At 42.2% G+C, this 18574-nt stretch overlaps 2 protein-coding genes across 2 annotated transcripts in view; both read left to right on the top strand.

Annotated features, from left to right (window-relative positions):
* Positions 1 to 2241, top strand: part of dnah12 (dynein, axonemal, heavy chain 12) — a 23175-nt gene extending 20934 nt beyond the window's left edge. The window contains exons 65-70 of the mRNA XM_020608068.1: positions 228 to 331; positions 420 to 624; positions 780 to 917; positions 1026 to 1117; positions 1212 to 1279; positions 1980 to 2241. Of these exons, the coding sequence (XP_020463724.1) occupies positions 228 to 331; positions 420 to 624; positions 780 to 917; positions 1026 to 1117; positions 1212 to 1279; positions 1980 to 2173 (801 nt within the window). The 3' untranslated portion in view covers positions 2174 to 2241. The remainder of the gene's footprint in view (positions 1 to 227; positions 332 to 419; positions 625 to 779; positions 918 to 1025; positions 1118 to 1211; positions 1280 to 1979) is intronic.
* Positions 2242 to 5053: 2812 nt separating this feature from the next.
* asb14b (ankyrin repeat and SOCS box containing 14b) lies at positions 5054 to 8368 on the top strand. The gene is made up of 9 exons (XM_020608115.1): positions 5054 to 5178; positions 5286 to 5338; positions 5423 to 5554; positions 5660 to 5818; positions 5932 to 6177; positions 6721 to 6889; positions 6983 to 7517; positions 7605 to 7758; positions 7867 to 8368. Exons 1-9 carry the CDS (start codon positions 5054 to 5056, stop codon positions 8040 to 8042), a joined length of 1749 nt encoding a protein of 582 aa, XP_020463771.1. The 3' UTR covers positions 8043 to 8368.
* Positions 8369 to 18574: the final 10206 nt, after the last annotated feature.

The following is an 18574-nucleotide window of genomic DNA, read 5'->3' as shown; positions in this document are numbered from 1 at the left end:
CACTGTGAGCATGATTGCATGTTGATGTTAGTATTTAGCTCATCCTTTTAATTTTGTAGTATTAGTATTTGCTAAACACATTTTAAGCTCGGGTTTAAATTGGCACCATTGCAGGTGTAGCTCTCCAGTAAAGTGCCAGTTTCTGCAGGCTTTTCCTTCGTTTGATCCTTTATCAGTATGCACTGCACTAAATATTTATAACTGGTAAATTTCTTTATTTCCCTCAGCTTCCGGCTAATTTTGACACAGAAGCAGCTCTCCTGAAGTTCCCAGTACTCTACAAGGAGAGTATGAATACTGTGCTTGTCCAAGAGATGGAGCGCTACAACACGTATGGACAAACAGCTCAGTGCAGATCTTTAAGAAGTATGTCATGTCACCACTTTTTTGACTTAACTGCTGTTTTTTCTCTCTCTCAGACTGTGTAGTACAATTCGTATAAGTCTACAGAGCCTGCTGAAGGCCATTAAGGGTTTGGTGGTGATGGATGCAGAGCTGGAGGCAGTTGCAGGCAGTCTGATAGTGGGCAAGGTTCCAGAGAAATGGGCGAAACGCTCCTACCCTAGCCTCAAGCCTTTGGGCAGCTATATTACTGACTTTCTCTCAAGGCTGAAGTTTTTGCAGGTGAGACTGGTTAACAAAGATCATGTAGATGAGAAGCTTGCTATTATTTTTGATTGGTTATAGGAAAATGCATTGTGTTCTTGAATGTAATTATTTGGGAGATTTGTTGTGTTTTTTTTACCCCACTTTTCCATTTTTATACTGTCTACTTTTAGGAATGGTACAACACCTGTAAGCCCAACGTGTTCTGGCTGTCTGGCTTCTTCTTCACCCAGGCCTTCCTAACTGGGGCTATGCAGAACTACGCCAGGAAATACCACATTCCCATTGACCTGCTAAGCTTTGATTTTGAGGTCAAAAGACACACACTTTGGAAACCCTTTGTCTCCACCTCAAAGGTCTTCTTATAGCTTTAAGAGCATATGGAACTGTGGTTTACATTTTATTGCATTATCATACAGGTTCTTCCTTTCAATGAGTCAGAAACATCACCTGAGGATGGTGTTTACATTACTGGATTGTTTCTGGATGGAGCTCGATGGGACAAAAGAAGGTACTAGGTTTATTTTTAGAATTGTTTTATTACTACAGTTGTGAAATGCAAAGAGATTTGATAAACCTTAACTATTGTTTGTCTTTATCAACAGAGGAGTTCTGGCTGAGCAGTATCCCAAAGTCTTATTTGACCCGATGCCCATCATCTGGATAAAACCCAGTAAGTACATTGTACACTGATAAATGCAGTGGCACCTGCAGCCGTAATCCTGTAAGCAACGTGTATACCTTTTTTAATGATTTTGGTCAAGTTTTACACCACTGTGTCTGGCTGTCATTGTATGATAAAAAAAAGTTGCAGTCATGTCTAATTTTGTGGACTAATTATTGTACATGGATATAAGTGTCAGATCGGTGATGCTCAAGGACTGGCTGTAGTGCATCTCCTAACAGCAACATTGTTAGTCACTGTGAGGAAAGCTGGTATGGGAAGGTGTTGATGAGAGAGAGGCTGCACTGAATGAGCTACAGAGGTGCAGCTCAAAGACAATGCGCATGCTGCACTCACTCCAAACTGTGCTGCGCTTATGTGATAACGAGAAAATACAGTATGTCGTAATATGAAAATATGTTTTAACATGAAAGTATCTCGTAAAAATGAACAGAGTATCATGTTATAATGAGAGAAGTTTCTCGTTAAAACAAGATTTAGGCAGTTCTTTTGCATACTATGAAATATAATCCTGCAGGCACCACTGGATAAATGTATGACAAATGAAATGCATGCCATTTTACAGATGTCTGTTTCAAGCCCAACATTGTAAACGTGCTGCTGATTTTATCTCTATTATTTCCTCTCCATATTCCTGTCTCTCTGCTTCCTGCTTTCTTCATATCTTTGCTTCCTTCTCCCCACGCAGCTCAAAAGAAGAGCATCAGTCAGTCTCAGAATCTCTACATTTGCCCTCTCTACAAGACCAGTGAGAGGAAGGGCACCCTCTCTACCACAGGGCACTCCACTAATTTTGTCATTTCCATGATGTTGCCCATTGAAGGGCGCCCTGAACACTGGATCAAGCGTGGTGTGGCCATGCTCTGCCAGCTTGATGACTGAATTCAGACAACACAGTGTTGAAGGCTGAAGCACTTTACCATGGCACATTAAACACTTTAAACATTAAACCTAACCTCTGTCTGTGTATTCAAGTCAGTACATGTTTGGATGCATGGATGGAACATGCATTTGGGTAGTGTTAGGTATTTTTAGTCAGATAGATACTTTATGTATTAGAAATGTTTAGTGGAGATAGGATGTCTAGTTGGACTGTTAAATGCTTAGGCATGCTTATGAGTTTCTACAGGGTACATCTGTTAGGTCTGCTCGAACACGGAAGTGAGCGAGTCACAAAATTAGGCGGACCCAGGTGGCTGACTTCGGTACAGACAGTGGTAGTTTTATTTACAGTGATATTAATGACAATAAATGAACAGCAGAGTAAGGCAGGCACCGGGTGTCGAGCAAGGAGATATACAGTCAGTGATGGATCTGAGGTGAAGATGACCGGGCTGCGGACACTGGGTTACACTCCTGGATAGGTCGGGTTGGATTGTACTGAAGAGAACAGAAAAACAAACATACGGTAAGTAGAGAACTGTGCATCGACCTGAAGGTTGAGGTGGAGAAGAGAGCAGGAGGTCCGTGGTCCGAAAGAGCGCCCAAGGCGAGAAGGGATAAATCCAGGCAGCTGGAGAGAAGGAGGCAAGAACAAACTAACATAGAGACAAAGGAGCGATGGGTAACAACGAGCTAGACAAAATGCTGGAAAGAACTGGCAGGGGAGTGCACGAAGAGCAGGGACTAAATAGGGAGAAACAAATCAGGTGCAGCTGGTGGTAATCTGGGGTTAAGAAACAGGTGTGAAGGAAAACGTGATCAGGGTAAGGGAGTGAAAACAGAGAGAGGGGAGTGAGAAAGTCGGTGCAGCCGGGCAAACCTGACATGACCGTGTTTTTACTGATGCAGCCCCATAAATTGTGGAACGGTCTACCTACTAATGATAGGTCAGCTACTGACCTCAGTGCTTTTAAACTCATTGCTTAAAACATATTTATTTGGGTTGACTTATGAAAAACAGTAGGCCTGATGAATTCCTTTTATTTCTTTTGGTTTTAAGTTGTTATACATCTGTTAACTTACATCTGCCTGCGAGCAGTTTGGAGGTGCAAGATGCCTGAGCGTGTAATGTTAATTTTACCTGTGATCCTTTGAATAAATCAGCACTGTTTTGAAGTTACTTGGACTGTCTCGTCTCTCAGAGTTAGCAATGGTAAGAAGAACCATATCCTGCAGTAGCAATGGAGATGCAAGTGCACTTCAAACAATAAAAGCAGCACTGCACATACAGTATGTTGTTTCAGTGTTTATACTAGTCCTCAACAATCCTTTGCATCAAGTCAGGTTAAGTGTAGCAATGCATTTGGAACACATTTACACCACAACAGTAAAAAGGCCATGAGACAAAAGTAAAAACAAAACAACAACAAACATGTTTTCTAAAATTAAAAATATATGTCTACTTGTCATGGTTGGCATTCAGTGCCCACATTGTATTACAATGATTTTGCAGTGTTCTAGCATAAATAGTACAGCATATGTGTAAAAACTGTCCTTATGAACAATTTACAAATTAACATTGCTTAGTGGCAAAGCAAGTAAAGCCAAAAAAAAATCTGGTAACAAGTTCATAAACTCCTAGAGTTTCTCAGAAAGAAATAATTTAGTAATTTGGTACTAGTCATAATGGTATATTTCCATCAATTCAAAATAGTTGCTTGTGCAACAGTCTTTTAGTCAGTGCACAGCAGGTCGGCTGAACCTGCGACAGTGCAAAATCTGTCTACAGACAAACACAGTTCAATGTATATGGATAATGACATTTCTAATAATGACTGAAATTGAGATCTACTTTTTATAAACTCAACACTGTTAATTAAGTTCTAGCTAAATAAATGAAACCTTGATTATACTTAATTTGTACCAAATATCAGTCTTTCCCCCCAGGAAATGTCCTAGAAACTTAGCAGGTAAGAAGAGACCTGTAAAATCTGTAACAGTTCATTTGTATTCATTTTTTTAATGATAGGAATTAATGCAACAGTCATCTTGTTTTTATAATGGCCTGGGTTGTGTTATAAATGAATATGTATAAGGGTAGCAGTTGTTTTTAGAGCTCACTGGGTCAAAGCTGGGTGCTGACTGTGATGACACTGATCTGATATTATTAGTAGAAGAGATATAAATAGCTCCAGTATGTGTACACACCGAGTAGGCTACTGACTATTCTGTTGTAAAAACTACTGAGGGAGTGCTGCCATTTGACTGAAGGTAAACACCAGACAATGAATAAATATTGCCTTTAGGAAAAAACTAGACTGATTGGTGTGGCGCTTGAAAGCTGTTGCTGTTCTAGTGCAGTTTTAGCCTGTTGAACTTGATCTGCAGCTGTTCAAGTTCTAAGCCATGTTGTTGAGTTTCCAGGTCATTTTCAGCACTTGTATTGCTGTAAAATATCTTGTGCCTGTTTTGTTTATGACATTTCTTCTGCTATCTTACAATTACTGTGCAGTATGAATATCCATACTTTTGTTTTGGCTTTGCTGAGAAAGAATATATTCTTTATGAGAGATCTGTTGTAAAATTAAGAGCAACTCAGGTGAAACGAAGATGAAATAATACTGCTCTTTAGAATCATTACATTTTATAGATTTAGTAATAGATTGTAGATATAATATCCTCATCTTTTCATAGTGTCATTAACTCATTTAGACCTCTTAATTCCCCAAGAGAGACAAGATAAAACTGCTTGGCTGCACTGTGCTGTAGTTCATTTGTCACTGTTGGTATTTAGGTCTGCATGTGCCTATATTTAATGGCCTTTTTAACCTTATGGCTGATGTCTTCCCATAGCAACTCCTTGTGCACTGACCATTTCAGATGAACACAAAGACAGAAGATGGGCTTTATCAGTCAGAGGATGACTTGGATGAAGATGAGGCAACACAATATATAATTGAACAAAGTCTAATTCAATATAGAAACCTCAAAGGACTGAATCCAGGGTTAATCTTTAACCACCCAGTATCAAATGTATCAAAAATCTTTTTTTTACATTCTGAATCACTTGATCATTGTTTGAATCCTTGTTCTGTGCAATCTCTATTGATAGAGATGTAAAACCCAGTGAAGATCCTGATGAGATTTTCAGAGCAATCAAGGAGGGTGAGCTGCTGTTTTTAACCTGCCAGAGTTGATTCAGATTATCATTAATCTTGCCAGAAGCCCTGATATGATTTTCATATCCAGGTGATGAGGATGCACTGAACAGACTGGTAGCCCAACCAGAGACTCTTTCCAGAGTTGATGAGCGAGGATGGATCCCCCTGCATGAGGCTGCAGTACAAAAGAATAAAATGATACTAGAAATTATATTCTCAGGTATTAAAAGCATTAAACGTATGACTGTAATGTTTCATCATGCAGACTCTTAATTATACCGTAAATACGTGCACACTGATTCATTGTTTGACATTTGGATTCTAGCTTCACCTCTGGGTGCAGCTCAGTGTCGCACTCTTAAGGGTGAGACACCGCTCTTTCTAGCTGTGCTCCAGGGCCTCAGAGAAAATGCTACCTTCCTTTTACAGAATGGTTGTAGTCCAGATCTGCAGAATGATGAGCAGGACTCTCCATTAGTGGCTGGTAATGGACAGTAAATTCATCTGATCACACATTGCACATCATTTACAGAAATCTAAACATACTTGCTAATTCTAAAGTATTTCTCTCTCTCTCTCCTACTCCTTGTTTCGTAGCTATTCTGAATGACCAATATGACTTGGCCACACTGCTGCTTCGCTATAAAGCCAAAGTAGACCAAATGGGACCACTAAACAGGACAGCCCTGCACGAGTGTGCCTTTTTAGGCCTGGAGAACTTTGTCTATCTGCTCCTAGAATCTGGTGCCAACCCAAATGCATGCGACCTCAAAAAGAAGACTCCACTGGCTCTGGCTGCACAGAATGGACATTATAATGTGGTGGAGGTCTTGTTACAGAAAGGTACTGAACATGAAATAAGCAAATTTGTGAATTTCAAACCATCTGTGCTCCAATACTTCACTTTGATCAGACAATTTATGGTGAAGTAGCAGAGGCTTTTCAGAAAAACTAAAAAAAAAAAAAGAAACTCATACAAATAACAAATAATAGAAATAAATGTCTCTAGAATGCATTAAACTTTTTAGATTTATTTTATTGGCCAAGTATGTTACACACAACAGGAATTTGTCTCCAGTACAGAACCAAGGCAGCCATCTGCAAGGCCAACTCAAACACACACACACACACACACACACACACACACTGATGGTGACACTGTCCCTGCAAAGCGCTGCCCTGGCCATCAGTGGCAGCTTGGGGGTCAGTGCCTTGCCCAAGGACACTTTGACACTCGGAATGGGAAGAATGGGACCTGCCGACCTTCTGGCTGGGGGATGCCCGCTCTACCTCCTGTGCCACAGCTGCCTGTTTTTTATACTGTCCTCCAGGTCTAGATATTGCCTATTAGATGTATATTCTTAGAGTATCTGTGTTCATTTTTAGGAGCCCATGTGTGGTGTGAATCAGAGTCAGGCACTATATTGTTTGATGCAGCAGCATCAGGAAACCCTGACATAATCTCCTTGCTGCTGGACCATGGAGCAGATCCCAATCTACCTCTTTTCAGTGGACATCTGCCAATTCACCGTGTGGCATACCGTGGACACAGACTGTGAGTAACATTTATGTTACATCCAGTTCTCCCATTTTTCAAATAAAGTTTGAACCACTGTCATGTTGTTAAATGAGGGTTCCTCTTTCATAGGGCACTTGAACGCCTCATCCCAGTCACTAAAATGGATGCTGTAAAGGAAAGTGGAATGAGTCCTCTCCACTCTGCAGCTGCTGGGGGACATGCCCATTGCACGGAGATACTGCTTAAAGCTGGCTATGATCCAAACTTCATGCTGCACCCAAGGGTGCGCCGCAACTATGATGATGACCGCAGGTCTGCCCTCTTTTTTGCTGTGTCCAACAGTGATCTTCATTGCACCCGCTTGCTTTTAGAGGCTGGGGCAATGGTGAACCAGGATCCTATCAGCTGTTTGCAAGTGGCTCTTAGACAGGGCAACTATGAACTGGTCAAAACATTGCTGAAGTTTGGGGCAAATGTAAACTACTACTCCTGCATCAACACCACTCATTTCCCCTCAGCACTGCAGTATGCCTTGAAGGACGAGGTTATGCTGAGGATGATCCTGAACCATGGATATGATGTTAAGCGCTGCTTTGATTGTCCATATGGTAAAAGCTCCCATGTCTACGCTCCTTGGACAACTTCAGTCATCAAAGACATGGTGGTGAGATAAAGCTTCTCTGAGAGAAAATTGTATAAGTAAAGAAACAGCTTTCTTGACTGCCTCATGTGTTTCTTTGTCCCTTTGTAGTTCTGTGAAGTGATAACCGTGTCCTGGCTAAAGCACTTATCTGCTCAGGTGGTACGCATCATGCTCGACTACACCAGTCATGTCTCCTTCTGCACCAAACTTGAGGACACCTTAAAGCAGCAGAAACAATGGCCAGAGATCTTTCACATTCAAAGTAAGAACTGCTATGATTTTTTATTTGTTGCTTATAGTATGTATATATATATTACCTGTCAGCAAAATTTTATGTGCATTCATGGACTTAACTAACTTTATTGTACAGGAAATGCGCGAAGCCTGAAGCACCTATGTCGCCTGCGGATAAGAGAGCATCTCAAATGCCTGCGCTTGAGATCTCCAGTTTTTATCAACTTCCTTCCTCTTCCTCCTAGTCTGAAAGATTACCTACACTACAAAGAGTTTGATGTTTACAGCAGGGGCAGCATGGTTATCCCTTAGTAAAAACAACAGCTGTCACAGATAGAGGAGCAAAGACAGTTAACATTATATGCATATTTCATGTAGCCAGCCTATTTTATGCCAATTATTATGTATTTATGAGTTTTTTCTTTAAATAGCATACAGTTACATTGTAATGCCTTGTGACTCCTCTGGCTATATGAGTCCTAAAGTGGCATTTTGAAAAAGAAAAATACAACTAATGTTTTAGTACTTATAGTAGTGGATTGTATTATTACGTAAATACAGAACATGTCAATGATATCACAGGGAGAAATTGCTGATTACATAACAATACTATATACATTACAATAAACATTACTTTAATACATTAAACCAGTATCCAAAGTAATCAAGAGATGGGAGAATGGGAGAATCCTTGCCTCTTTGTCTTCACCTGGTGGTCTCATGAAGTATTACCAGAGTAGTATTATTCTGTCAAACTACATAGTTTTAGATTTATGTGCTATGTGTTACATTTGGGATATATGGTACATTTACATTTATCTGTGTAGAAGTTGACATCTATTTGTTAATGTGTTTTACAAATAAAGATGATACAAAGATGCTGTGATGTAAAGTATTTCTGTACAGTTGGGGGTGGGATGTTACATATTTGACTGCGTCCTATACCTCATTCTTATTGTGTAGGCTATTGATAAGTAAGCACTGTTTGCACTTTCACCCACACATCCTCCTGCATATATATTACCGCTACATCAGGTCTCGCAGTACCTCTTTCAGCCGCTTGGTGGCGCGGATTCTCCCTTATGTAAACATACTGACGGTAGCGTTTTGCAGTGGTGGAGAAGAACGTGTACGTCATTTTCACAATGGCGGAGGCTGGGTGAGGAGGATTGTGTGTGTATGAAGCGGTGCTGTAATCGTTAGAGCTACATTGCCTGCATTACGTGCACGGTGTCCCGAAAATGGCCCTGAACCCTAACGCGGCGGGGAAAAAGGACACAGAATGTACCGAGACGGGCGATCTCCACCCGGACGGTGGTGAACCCCAGAAGAATTCAGCCGCCACCTCGGCCACAGCCAACCAAAATGGCGATCAGCCTGGATGTGGAGACAGTGTAAAGCCCGAACATGAAGCCCCTGAGCGGCGAAGGAGTGTGCAGACGGACGCCCGGGGCTTTAGCAGTTCGGCTTATCCCGGCCAGAGACCGAGCGAAGAGCTGCCACGGAAAAATTTTCAAATCCCGAGGAAAACAAGAGAACGGAGAGGTGGTGCCATATCGCTGCTATTTGAACAGAGACTGTACTGTCTTTCATAATTCTGCTGCTGCATGTTGCTAGCCTGCTAGCTAGCTGGCAGCTCCCGATGGTTTAACGGGTTTAACAAAATGTTCACCGATATTTTAGGTTCAGGTAGTTAAACTGTTTTAGTGGATACTGTTGAAGCACATGGATAGTGCAGATTGGTGTAGGGTGCGGGTTATAGCAGACATGGCTGTGGTAGTGGAGTATCCAACTTAGCAGTGAGCAGCAGACAGCTACGCTGCTGAAAACCACACTTTGAGGACTACCCGTTTCAAAGGCCACCTTGTTTATTTTTTCACGGGTGCATGGGACCATAGTGTGGTTGAATGATGCTTCTGGAGTTATGAGGGTCAACCATCATCTGGAAATATGTGGGTGCCTTATTGACCCCAGTGAAGGGCATGGATTTTATCCTCCGTACCCGTCTAACGTTACTCTACGTCTTCACAGTACCATGACACTTCTAATGGAATCTAAGTAGGGCTGCCCACCCCTTGTCCCAGCTTGATGTCATTGGCATTTCCCAGCATCCCTTTACACCTCACCTCAACACTCCTCAAACCATTATTCTGTGCGCTTTCCTATGTTGGCCCTCATCTTTTAGAAAGGTGGAAGTACCTGCAAAAGTGTGGCAGATGTTTTTTTTTTTTTTACTAGCCTTGCTGTGAAGCACTCATTATTTGTATATATGCAAATGATGTGGCTGGACTTTTGTTTTGAGCCTCATATTAGCAAATGTGCTTGCCTTGTGTGGTAAAATCCCCCCCAATGAGGTTGCATATATAGTGAATTAAAAGTCTTGATGCCCAAGTTGGAACCCTAACGGTGGGAGAGACTTGGCTATATGTGCACTCCGTTGGCCTGTCTTCATTCTTTTGCCTGGCATGAGATGTTTACCCTTGGCTGTCCCACAGCTTGAGGCTGATGACAGCCTGTAGTGGTGGTTTTACTTTTTTGCATGTGTTTGATATATGATAAATGTTATGTAAAAATAAATACAAGGCTTAGTTATCTGGCATCGCTATTCTTCCAATCTCAGTATGTTTCTTTACTAAAGCTTATATGGTAACTTGTTATGGTGAACTGGCTGTTTTAGCAGATTAGAAATAGCGTGGTGTAGGATGCCGCTGGTTTGTTGCAATCCCACTGAGTTGTACTCAACACACACAAGTATTAATGCCCGCAAGCGCTCAGTCTATATCACTTCCTCCTGTACCTTCTGTTCATACAAGAATATGTGACTTAAATATTGAGCTGAAGTCTAAACACAAGACATATCCTTTTTCAGTGTAAGAAAAAAGTATATTATAGACGTGATGTTCTCACGTCAGATAGGTTTTTAAATGAAGGTAGAGGCTGCTAATTAATTTGATGTGGCCGTCTCCTTCAAGTTGACTGAATATGCTGTGGGTTCATCCACTGATTCATATCTATCTGTGCAGGTCTGTACCAGTTCCTGCTCCCCGACAGCAGGGAGTTTGAGGACCTTGTGAAGATTATCTCATCGTTTTACCTGGACTCCTCTTCACGAGGATCCTTCTCCTACTTCAAGGCCCGGATCATTCACAATGAACTGCTGGAGAAGGAGGTTGGTCATTGTTTTTCACTGTCAATATGTGCATTTCATCTGCTGTCCTTTTATTAATGTGACCTTATTGTAGGTTCAAAGAAAATATAACAATCATAATTGGCTGTCTTCACAGCTTAGATGTGAAAACAGCTCAGCAGAGTGTTTATTCCACAAATGCTCATGTGAAAGGAATGAGCACACGTTGAGGGCAGGCTGTAATATAATGTTTAGTTACACAAAGTTACACATTCTCCCAGAGCTGTGCATGGAAGCACTGATCTCGTGAGGTTCAGGCTGCTCTGTCTCATTCACTGTCTACTCCTTTTGTGTGCCAGTTCATCGAGAAGCGGAGAGAGATGAAACAGGAGGGGCGAACCGAACAAGAACTGACTGAGTCATACTGCTTCCTTTATCCAGACAAATCCAAGGTTAGTCTGGCTGTGAAGTCCTACTCATACGCATACAAGATGATTGACAAGTTATAAAGCATGACTGGGTTTCTTACGTGATTCTGAGCCTTGTACGTTCTCAGATGATTGACAAGTTATAAAGCATGACGGGGTTTCTTACGTGATTGTGAGCCTTGTACTTTCTTTTGCACGTGTAGCTCCAGTGGATCTGTGAGAAGGGTCTCTCTGTTGGGCACTCCAGGATTACTACACTAGGAAATCCATCAATGGGTGAGATGATCTTTTGTTGCTGTTGACTTAAAAGCACACTCAGAAGAGAAGGTCATGTAAGTATAGTTTTTGGATCACATGAGGGTCACCAGCCTGCTTTCTTTTCTTTATGGAATTTATTTTGAATCTTTATAGCTGAAAATTACCCTGATATATGCAACAATATAGGAGTTATTGTTTATTCATAACTCAGAAGCTAATCAAGTAGTGCTTCTTAAAATATCAACAAGTCATTGGCACTCTTCAAAGGGTTAAAATTTGTGAATATGATATTTGAATGCAATTTGATGGAGTATGATTATGGTGCTGATTCATTTCTGCTGCCATTTCTCATTTGTTTTCCTTGGATTTTGTCATTGTAGGTGTTTATCTTTCCAAATATTCTGATTTGCTACAAATCAACCCTTTTGAAGTGGGCTCGTTTGGAGACATGATCATTTTTAAAGTTATGAGGGTATGGCTGCTGTTTTCATTTTGTAATAATTACAGATTTCTAATTCCTGTTGGGCTTGAAGTCAGCTGGTATGTTTTGTTTCTCAGGGCCGAATAAAGCACATCCACGAGAACATGCCTAAGAACGCGATGGAGCCGACACCCAAGTTTGACTGTCACTTGTCCAAAAGTGCCAATAGGGTTACATCTTTGCTGTCTTACAGGGCGTTTGAGCTCACACAGGTAACCACTGGTTCTTCTTCGCTCATTTATTATGTGTTTTGAATTAAAGGGTAGCTGCACACTAAATAATTTCTTTTTACCATGTACACACAATCACATAGAATTTTGTTGATGTATGCTGTCCTTACAGGTGACTTTTCTTTCCCAACAAAATACGTATTGTGTGTAAAAATGTAGCAAGTTTATGACAGTTTGCAGCAGCTTGCATTTGAAAGTTCAGTTCTGGCCAGTCCTCTGCACCCTACATTCATGACAACACAGACAATTTTATCAGCCCCTTGAAGGTCCTACTCGCACCAGCTACAATAACAAGCCTGTTATGAGCCAAAAACTACAAGTTAAATTGTATATGATTGAGATGTATTACTCTGCAGAGGCAGTAAACACAACACGCAATTAAGTCTGCTGTTTTTAGACCTTAACACTATATTCAGGACTGAGATATAGTAACTTTAACAGTGCTAGGTTACTGGCACTACCCTAGATGAGACGCACATTGTACAGCACCGCTAGCTCAGCTACAACACAGTATGAACACAGTGATGCTCTAAAGGGACATAAGCATAATGATAGTGACTGTCAGGAATCTACCAGGCTCTGTCTCCTCAGCACAGAAAAAGGAAAGTCTCATAACAGCTTCATATGGGTGTTAGCTCTGAGTCTGTCCATGCTACACTGAGCAGAGCTATCTTCTGACCCTCCATTCTGTAGCAATGAGGCCATGGCCTCTATCTGTTGCTCCCTCACTACTCCGATGCTCTCCCAGCAGATTTGGACTGCATTTCTGTTAATGTGTCTCTTTCTTTGTCTTTTAGCAATATTTTTTCGAGTTTGCATTTGATGAGATCAAGGCACGGCCCAGGCATGTGTGCCCCTACGCTGTTGTTTCCTTTCAGTACAAAGGCAAGGAGGCTGCGGCAGCTCCTATGACATCGCACAGGTACATATTCCTGCAGGAAATGGTGAAAACCAACAAGTATTTTCAGGCGGGTGAAGAGGTTTGCTTGACATATACAACCTTTCCACTGTGCTCTGTTTTTACAAACAGGCTTTTTTTTTGTTTCTGTCTTTAACAGGTTCAACACTATTTCTCCCGAAGGAAGTAGAGGTAAAACAAGTCTTATATTTAATAACTTTCAGAGTTTTACGGATAATTAGAATCTACCTGTGGCGGTAGCTCACGGCCACTTTTTCATAACTTTAAAATATGGTAATCCTATAGTACCTCTGTGCTGTTCACCTGACCTGTCCATTCTGCACTAGCTCTCAGCTGTTGCTTTCCCCTCTTCTACTCTTTCACTGACCCTCTCTTGCTGCTTCAGCAGCACTGGTTGAAGTCAGTAGGCTGTATATTCGAAATGAATCAGTTAGATCACTATTCACACTGATCAGCTTTCCCTCATGTTTTTTGATATTCCCCTGGAATGAGGGGGCTAATATTCAGCATCAGAGTTTATGAACTAGCATTTATTTTATCCACCTGAAGAGCAGTCTATATTCATCCTATATGCTATACACAGTGTGCTGACCTCGGCTACAGTTGTTAATGTTAGCTTAGCCAGCCTTACTTGCCTGCTAATAGCATATTAGAAGAGTTGTATCTGTGCGATTGACAGGTTGTGTTAAAACAAACAGAGGAGGAGGAACTGTTCACAGATGGTCCATCGTCATGGTTGTCATGAGTGAGGGAGAAATAGAGCTGGGAACGGAGGGACTGAGCAAATACACGCACTGCACTGCATTAACATAAGGTTTAAACTATCTTAAATCAGTATGTGGTGGTCAATGCTGATATTGCGGCGGCCTGCCACAAATAAATCAATGTATGGAAAACACTGGATTGGTCATAAAACAAGCAAACCTCTCTAGGTGTGGAACATAAACCATTATCGTCAATCAGTGCTTTTGTGTTAATCAGTGTCAAAAGTGAATTTTAAGTGCTGCACCCCCCCCAAAATTACCCAAGTTGGACCAGTGCAAACATTCCTAAAGAAGACTGTCAAAATATCTTTTTAGTGACAAACCAGGAGGTATGAAAAGTTATTAGCCTTGCTTTCTGACTGTATAACACCTGACCTTTGACCTGTGCTGTTGATGCCATTGCAGGGAAGAGCTGCTACACTGTGTGGAGCGGTCCGCTAGTAAATAAGGGACAGGAGTTATTCCCAATCTGTTTACGATCGTCCTCACACCCCTACCTTCCTTTCAAACTGTGAGTAAACCTTTAGTCCCCTCACATAATTCTCAGTATTTCTAGGAAACATCTACAAGGCTGCTAGAATTCCCTCTATTAATCATTAAAGGCATTTTTTGCCACAAAAAAAACTGTTCCGTGCTAAAATTCAACAATGCACACATTGTAGGTGAGATGAGGAAACTGAAAATCACTGTGTACAGTATATAGATATGATATGCGTTTCCCTGTAGGCCTGAGAAGCTGGAGGTGAACCGGGGCATGCAGCTGGAGCAAGTGAAGCGAAAGATTTCCCCAGCGCTTTTTTCTTTGGAAACCTACACTGCATCACGAGAAGGTCAGTCTGGACCCCACGCGTCTGTCTCATAGTAAAATCAGAGAAAAATGCTCTGGGAGTGTGGACAGTAATGAAGTTGCTAAAGCCATTCTAAATGCAATCATTGCATTGTGAGCTACGAAAACACCGGTCTTCTTAAATCTGCTACAAAGTGTTTATATTATTTATAACACCACATGGATGCATTACAGGCCCACTTTGTTTTCTCTGTCTGCAGTGATGAGCTGTGGGATGTGCTGCCGCCTTTTTGAAGTGGTGGACGGAAAAGGCAAACCGACCTGCGGCAGCCTGGCAGCACTAGTCAACAAACTGGAGAGGGACAGAATGGTGAGTCACCCTGTCGCTGTTACCAAGCAGGTTCTCGTGTATGAACTTCCTAAAATCCTTCCTGAATCCTAGTTTATCATAATGAACTTAGTGAAGTTGATGCAAGAAGCTTTTTGATCTGAATAAAAGTAAAATTTGTTGCACAGCCCTGGAGTTATGTGTCATTATTTGGTGTTAAGGTAGATTTAGTCTTCTAAACAGGTGTTTGTTCAGTAATTATAATCAAAACCTGTCAGTGCAGTACAAATGTAAACTCACATGGTTTCTTATAGATGCATCCTGGTGTTTTCTGATTCTCTTTACTCAGGTGCTGGTGAAGTCCTTGTTTGACAGGGGCTTTCTCTTCCTGCTGTCCTCAACTCAGATGGTTGAGTCCAAAGGTACCTTAAGGACTGTTTTTGTTTTTTCTTTCTCACTTATGATTTTACTTTGAAAGTAGGTGAACACCTACTTGTTGCTTCAGGTGAAGGTTCTGTTTTAATAGAAAAAGTTTCCGTTTGTTTTCTAGAGCGGCGGGGGCGGGTTGAGAAGAACCTACAAGCATTGTTCATCTTTCAGGAGTCAAGGGTGGTTGTTAAATATTGTGAGTATTAATCAGCATCTAGCCATCCTCTTTCCGACTAAGCCTCAACACCAGCACCTGCCTGAAACTTCCAACTAAAATGTTTTGAATAGAAACTAGTTTGAATGTTTTTCTCACATCTCCTTAGCTTTTCCATTATAAAACATTGAAAATAGAGTTGAGGTATTTTTATGTCAGTGCAGTGAATGACGCTTAGGTTTTTGTTCAACAACTTTCTTTAAATTTCTTACTAGTTATTGTGGAGATAGACAACATTTATATGGCACTGATATGTGTGCTCTCAATTTCAGTATCCAGACTTTTTGAGCCAGAGCCTCTGACGGTGGAGCCACAGCCTGATATTTTGCCCTCCATGGAACCCTTCATCCCTGCTCTCCACTACGCCCTGTTCAAGTTGCGGCTCAACCCAGGCAAGGACCTAAGCACTGGGGTGGAGCGGCAGGCCACTGATTACCTAGCGCGTATGGATTCAGGCATAGTGCGCCCATTTATCCTGCCTGAATACAAATGTAATGTGGATGATCGGACCAGCCCGCTCCCAATTCCCAGACCCAAATTTAACATGGATGCTGTGCTGCGTTCTTATGTCCACAACCCTGGCAATTATGTTTTACCTTTGAACAAGGTGAAGGATATAATTGAAAAAATACGGAACCCCGTACCCATACCCACACCTGCTCCAGGCCCAGTGGAATACAGCCCCGTTTCTGACTGGGGCGGCTCCGACAGGGGCTCAGACAGGGCAGAGAAAGCCCCAGAAAGGCAACCCCAAGAGAGGCCACTCCCAGAGAGGCTTGCTCAGGAGAAACCACCCTCAGATAGCAACAGACGGAGGTCTGGATTGGCCCATTCGAATGGGGCCCAGTCGCAGCACAAGTCCCAGAGTGAGTCCCAGCCTCAGCCCCAGAAACTGCGGCTTTCCCAGAACGAGTATGATGAAGATAAGATGAAACAGTTGCTAAAGCTGATTCAGCTCCATAAGAAAGCACTGATAAAGGAGTCGGGGAAGGAAAGAGGAGAGGATGGGGCCTGGGATGTTAACAGTCTGAAGAGGAAGTTTGATGGAGAGGAGAGAGGAAGCGTGAACAAACACCAACGCACAGATCCTCTGAGCAATGGGGAACCCAGTAGAGGTGAGGAAGGCTGCAGCAGTCTGTTTTTTTTTTTCTTCCCATTTCCACCTGCTGCCCTCATACTCACACAAGACTGAGTATTATAGTAGTTTCACAACGCTGATTAGTTCTTAGTGATTCAACTGCAAATAGCAAAACATTGCCTCCCTCTTTATTAACAAGCAGCTAATGCATTAATTTACATTAAACTTAAATTACATTTTAAGCACTTTCATGTTAGTATGCATGCCGTTGAGTAAAAATAAAAATGCATGCATTTTAGTTGTTTAGTGTGTGAGTTTTGCCAGTCAGTAAATTAGAGTAATGGTGGCTAGACCAGCTAAAGACTACAAAATAATGTCAAAGAAAGTTAGTCACTGTACTTCAGTGAAATGGTTCAGTTTTGCAGAATCGGACGCTGTAACATGTAAAGTTTTGTAAACCAAAAAGTCACAACATGACAGTCCTGTTGCAGTTTATTTTTAGTGTTAAATCTGATCTAGACAGGTTTCTCCAGAGCAGTGGTGCTTCATTTTATTTAAAATAATTTTTATTTTGTAACAGAATACATACTAACACCCTTGCAAGTGATGCTTTTTGTTGCACAGTTGCTTCTAGTGTTGGTCTTTACAGTGTTTACAATATGTAAAAGTGTAACAGCCTAGTTACGTTGTGTGTATGTGTGTGTCCTGCTAGGCACCCAGGCAGATGAGATGGGAAATGAACGTGGACAGAGCGACCTTACAGCAGTGATGGAAAGCATGGGCATCTATGACACTGATCTGAGGGCCCGTACCAACACCAACTCCTCAGCAGTCAACGAGACCCAGCGCCTTCTCAAGGTCCTACTAGCCACCCTCAGGAAAGCAGTGGCTCAGGGTTCTTTGTCTGTGGAGTCGAACCATGGTGAACCGTCCACGGGCTCAAGAAGGGGTGAACTTAATGTCCCTGGTGCAGATCTTAGGAAACAAAACGAGCCTGTGTCACAAACAAACTACACAGAGGTGAGATGTAAATAGCTGATTCTAGAGTTGATATTTTAGCATGCATTAAATATGTACATCAACCTAAAAATAACTTTTCTCTGTTCAGGAGGACATGGACTGTAGCCCTGGTGGTAGTGCATTCAGCTCAGGCTCCCCACAAGAACAAGCTCACACCTCAGAAAACCCGACCTGGGTTGTCCCCATCAGTGAAGGTACCTCAGCACATTTAGTTCAGACCTGTCCCCTGCAGTTACATTTGGATCCAGTTCACAAGACATCACTGTGACAAGTTTCCTGTCTGCTTTTCTCCAGATAAAATGCAGCCTCTTCCTGAGCCAAAGCCCGAGCCAGAGGCTGTGACAGAGGCAAACATCCACCCAGAGCCGAAGACGCCTGCAGCCGTGGAAGGAAAAAAGGAGGCTGTTCCACCCACGTTACCAGTTGTAGAAGAGGTTCCCTTCAGGCCCTCCATCAGCCTGGACACCATACTGAACCAGGAAATTCATAGCCTCACTTCTGACATTAAAAACATCATGCAGACTCACTGCATCTGTTATACCTCACGGCTACCCCCGCGGTTGCCTCTACGCCACAGCTGGTTGCCCAGCAGCTGCTTCTCAGACTTTGTTGTACCCTACGTCTCCCCTCTCCCCATTCAGGGGCATGTCAAAACACTGGTTGAGAAGATGGACAAGCTGATCCCTGCCCCACCTGTTCCCTCCAAGGTCGCTTCTCCACCTCCCCCAGTGACAACATCTCTGCTTACAACACCCCCCCCCGCCCCCGCCCCCATCCCCAT

The sequence above is a fragment of the Monopterus albus genome, unplaced genomic scaffold (genome assembly GCF_001952655.1).
Source record: "Monopterus albus unplaced genomic scaffold, M_albus_1.0 scaffold91.1, whole genome shotgun sequence".
Classification (NCBI taxonomy): domain Eukaryota; kingdom Metazoa; phylum Chordata; class Actinopteri; order Synbranchiformes; family Synbranchidae; genus Monopterus; species Monopterus albus.
Note: the sequence above shows the minus strand (reverse complement) of the source record. Positions and strands in the feature narration are given on the sequence as shown.

Coding starts and splice junctions, on each gene's coding strand:
- asb14b (XM_020608115.1), top strand. CDS start 5,054: ATGAACACAAAGACAGAAGATGGGCTTTATCAGTCAGAGGATGACTTG. Junction 5,339..5,422: donor TTTCAGAGCAATCAAGGAGG/GTGAGCTGCTGT, acceptor TTTCATATCCAG/GTGATGAGGATGCACTGAAC. Junction 5,819..5,931: donor GGACTCTCCATTAGTGGCTG/GTAATGGACAGT, acceptor CTTGTTTCGTAG/CTATTCTGAATGACCAATAT.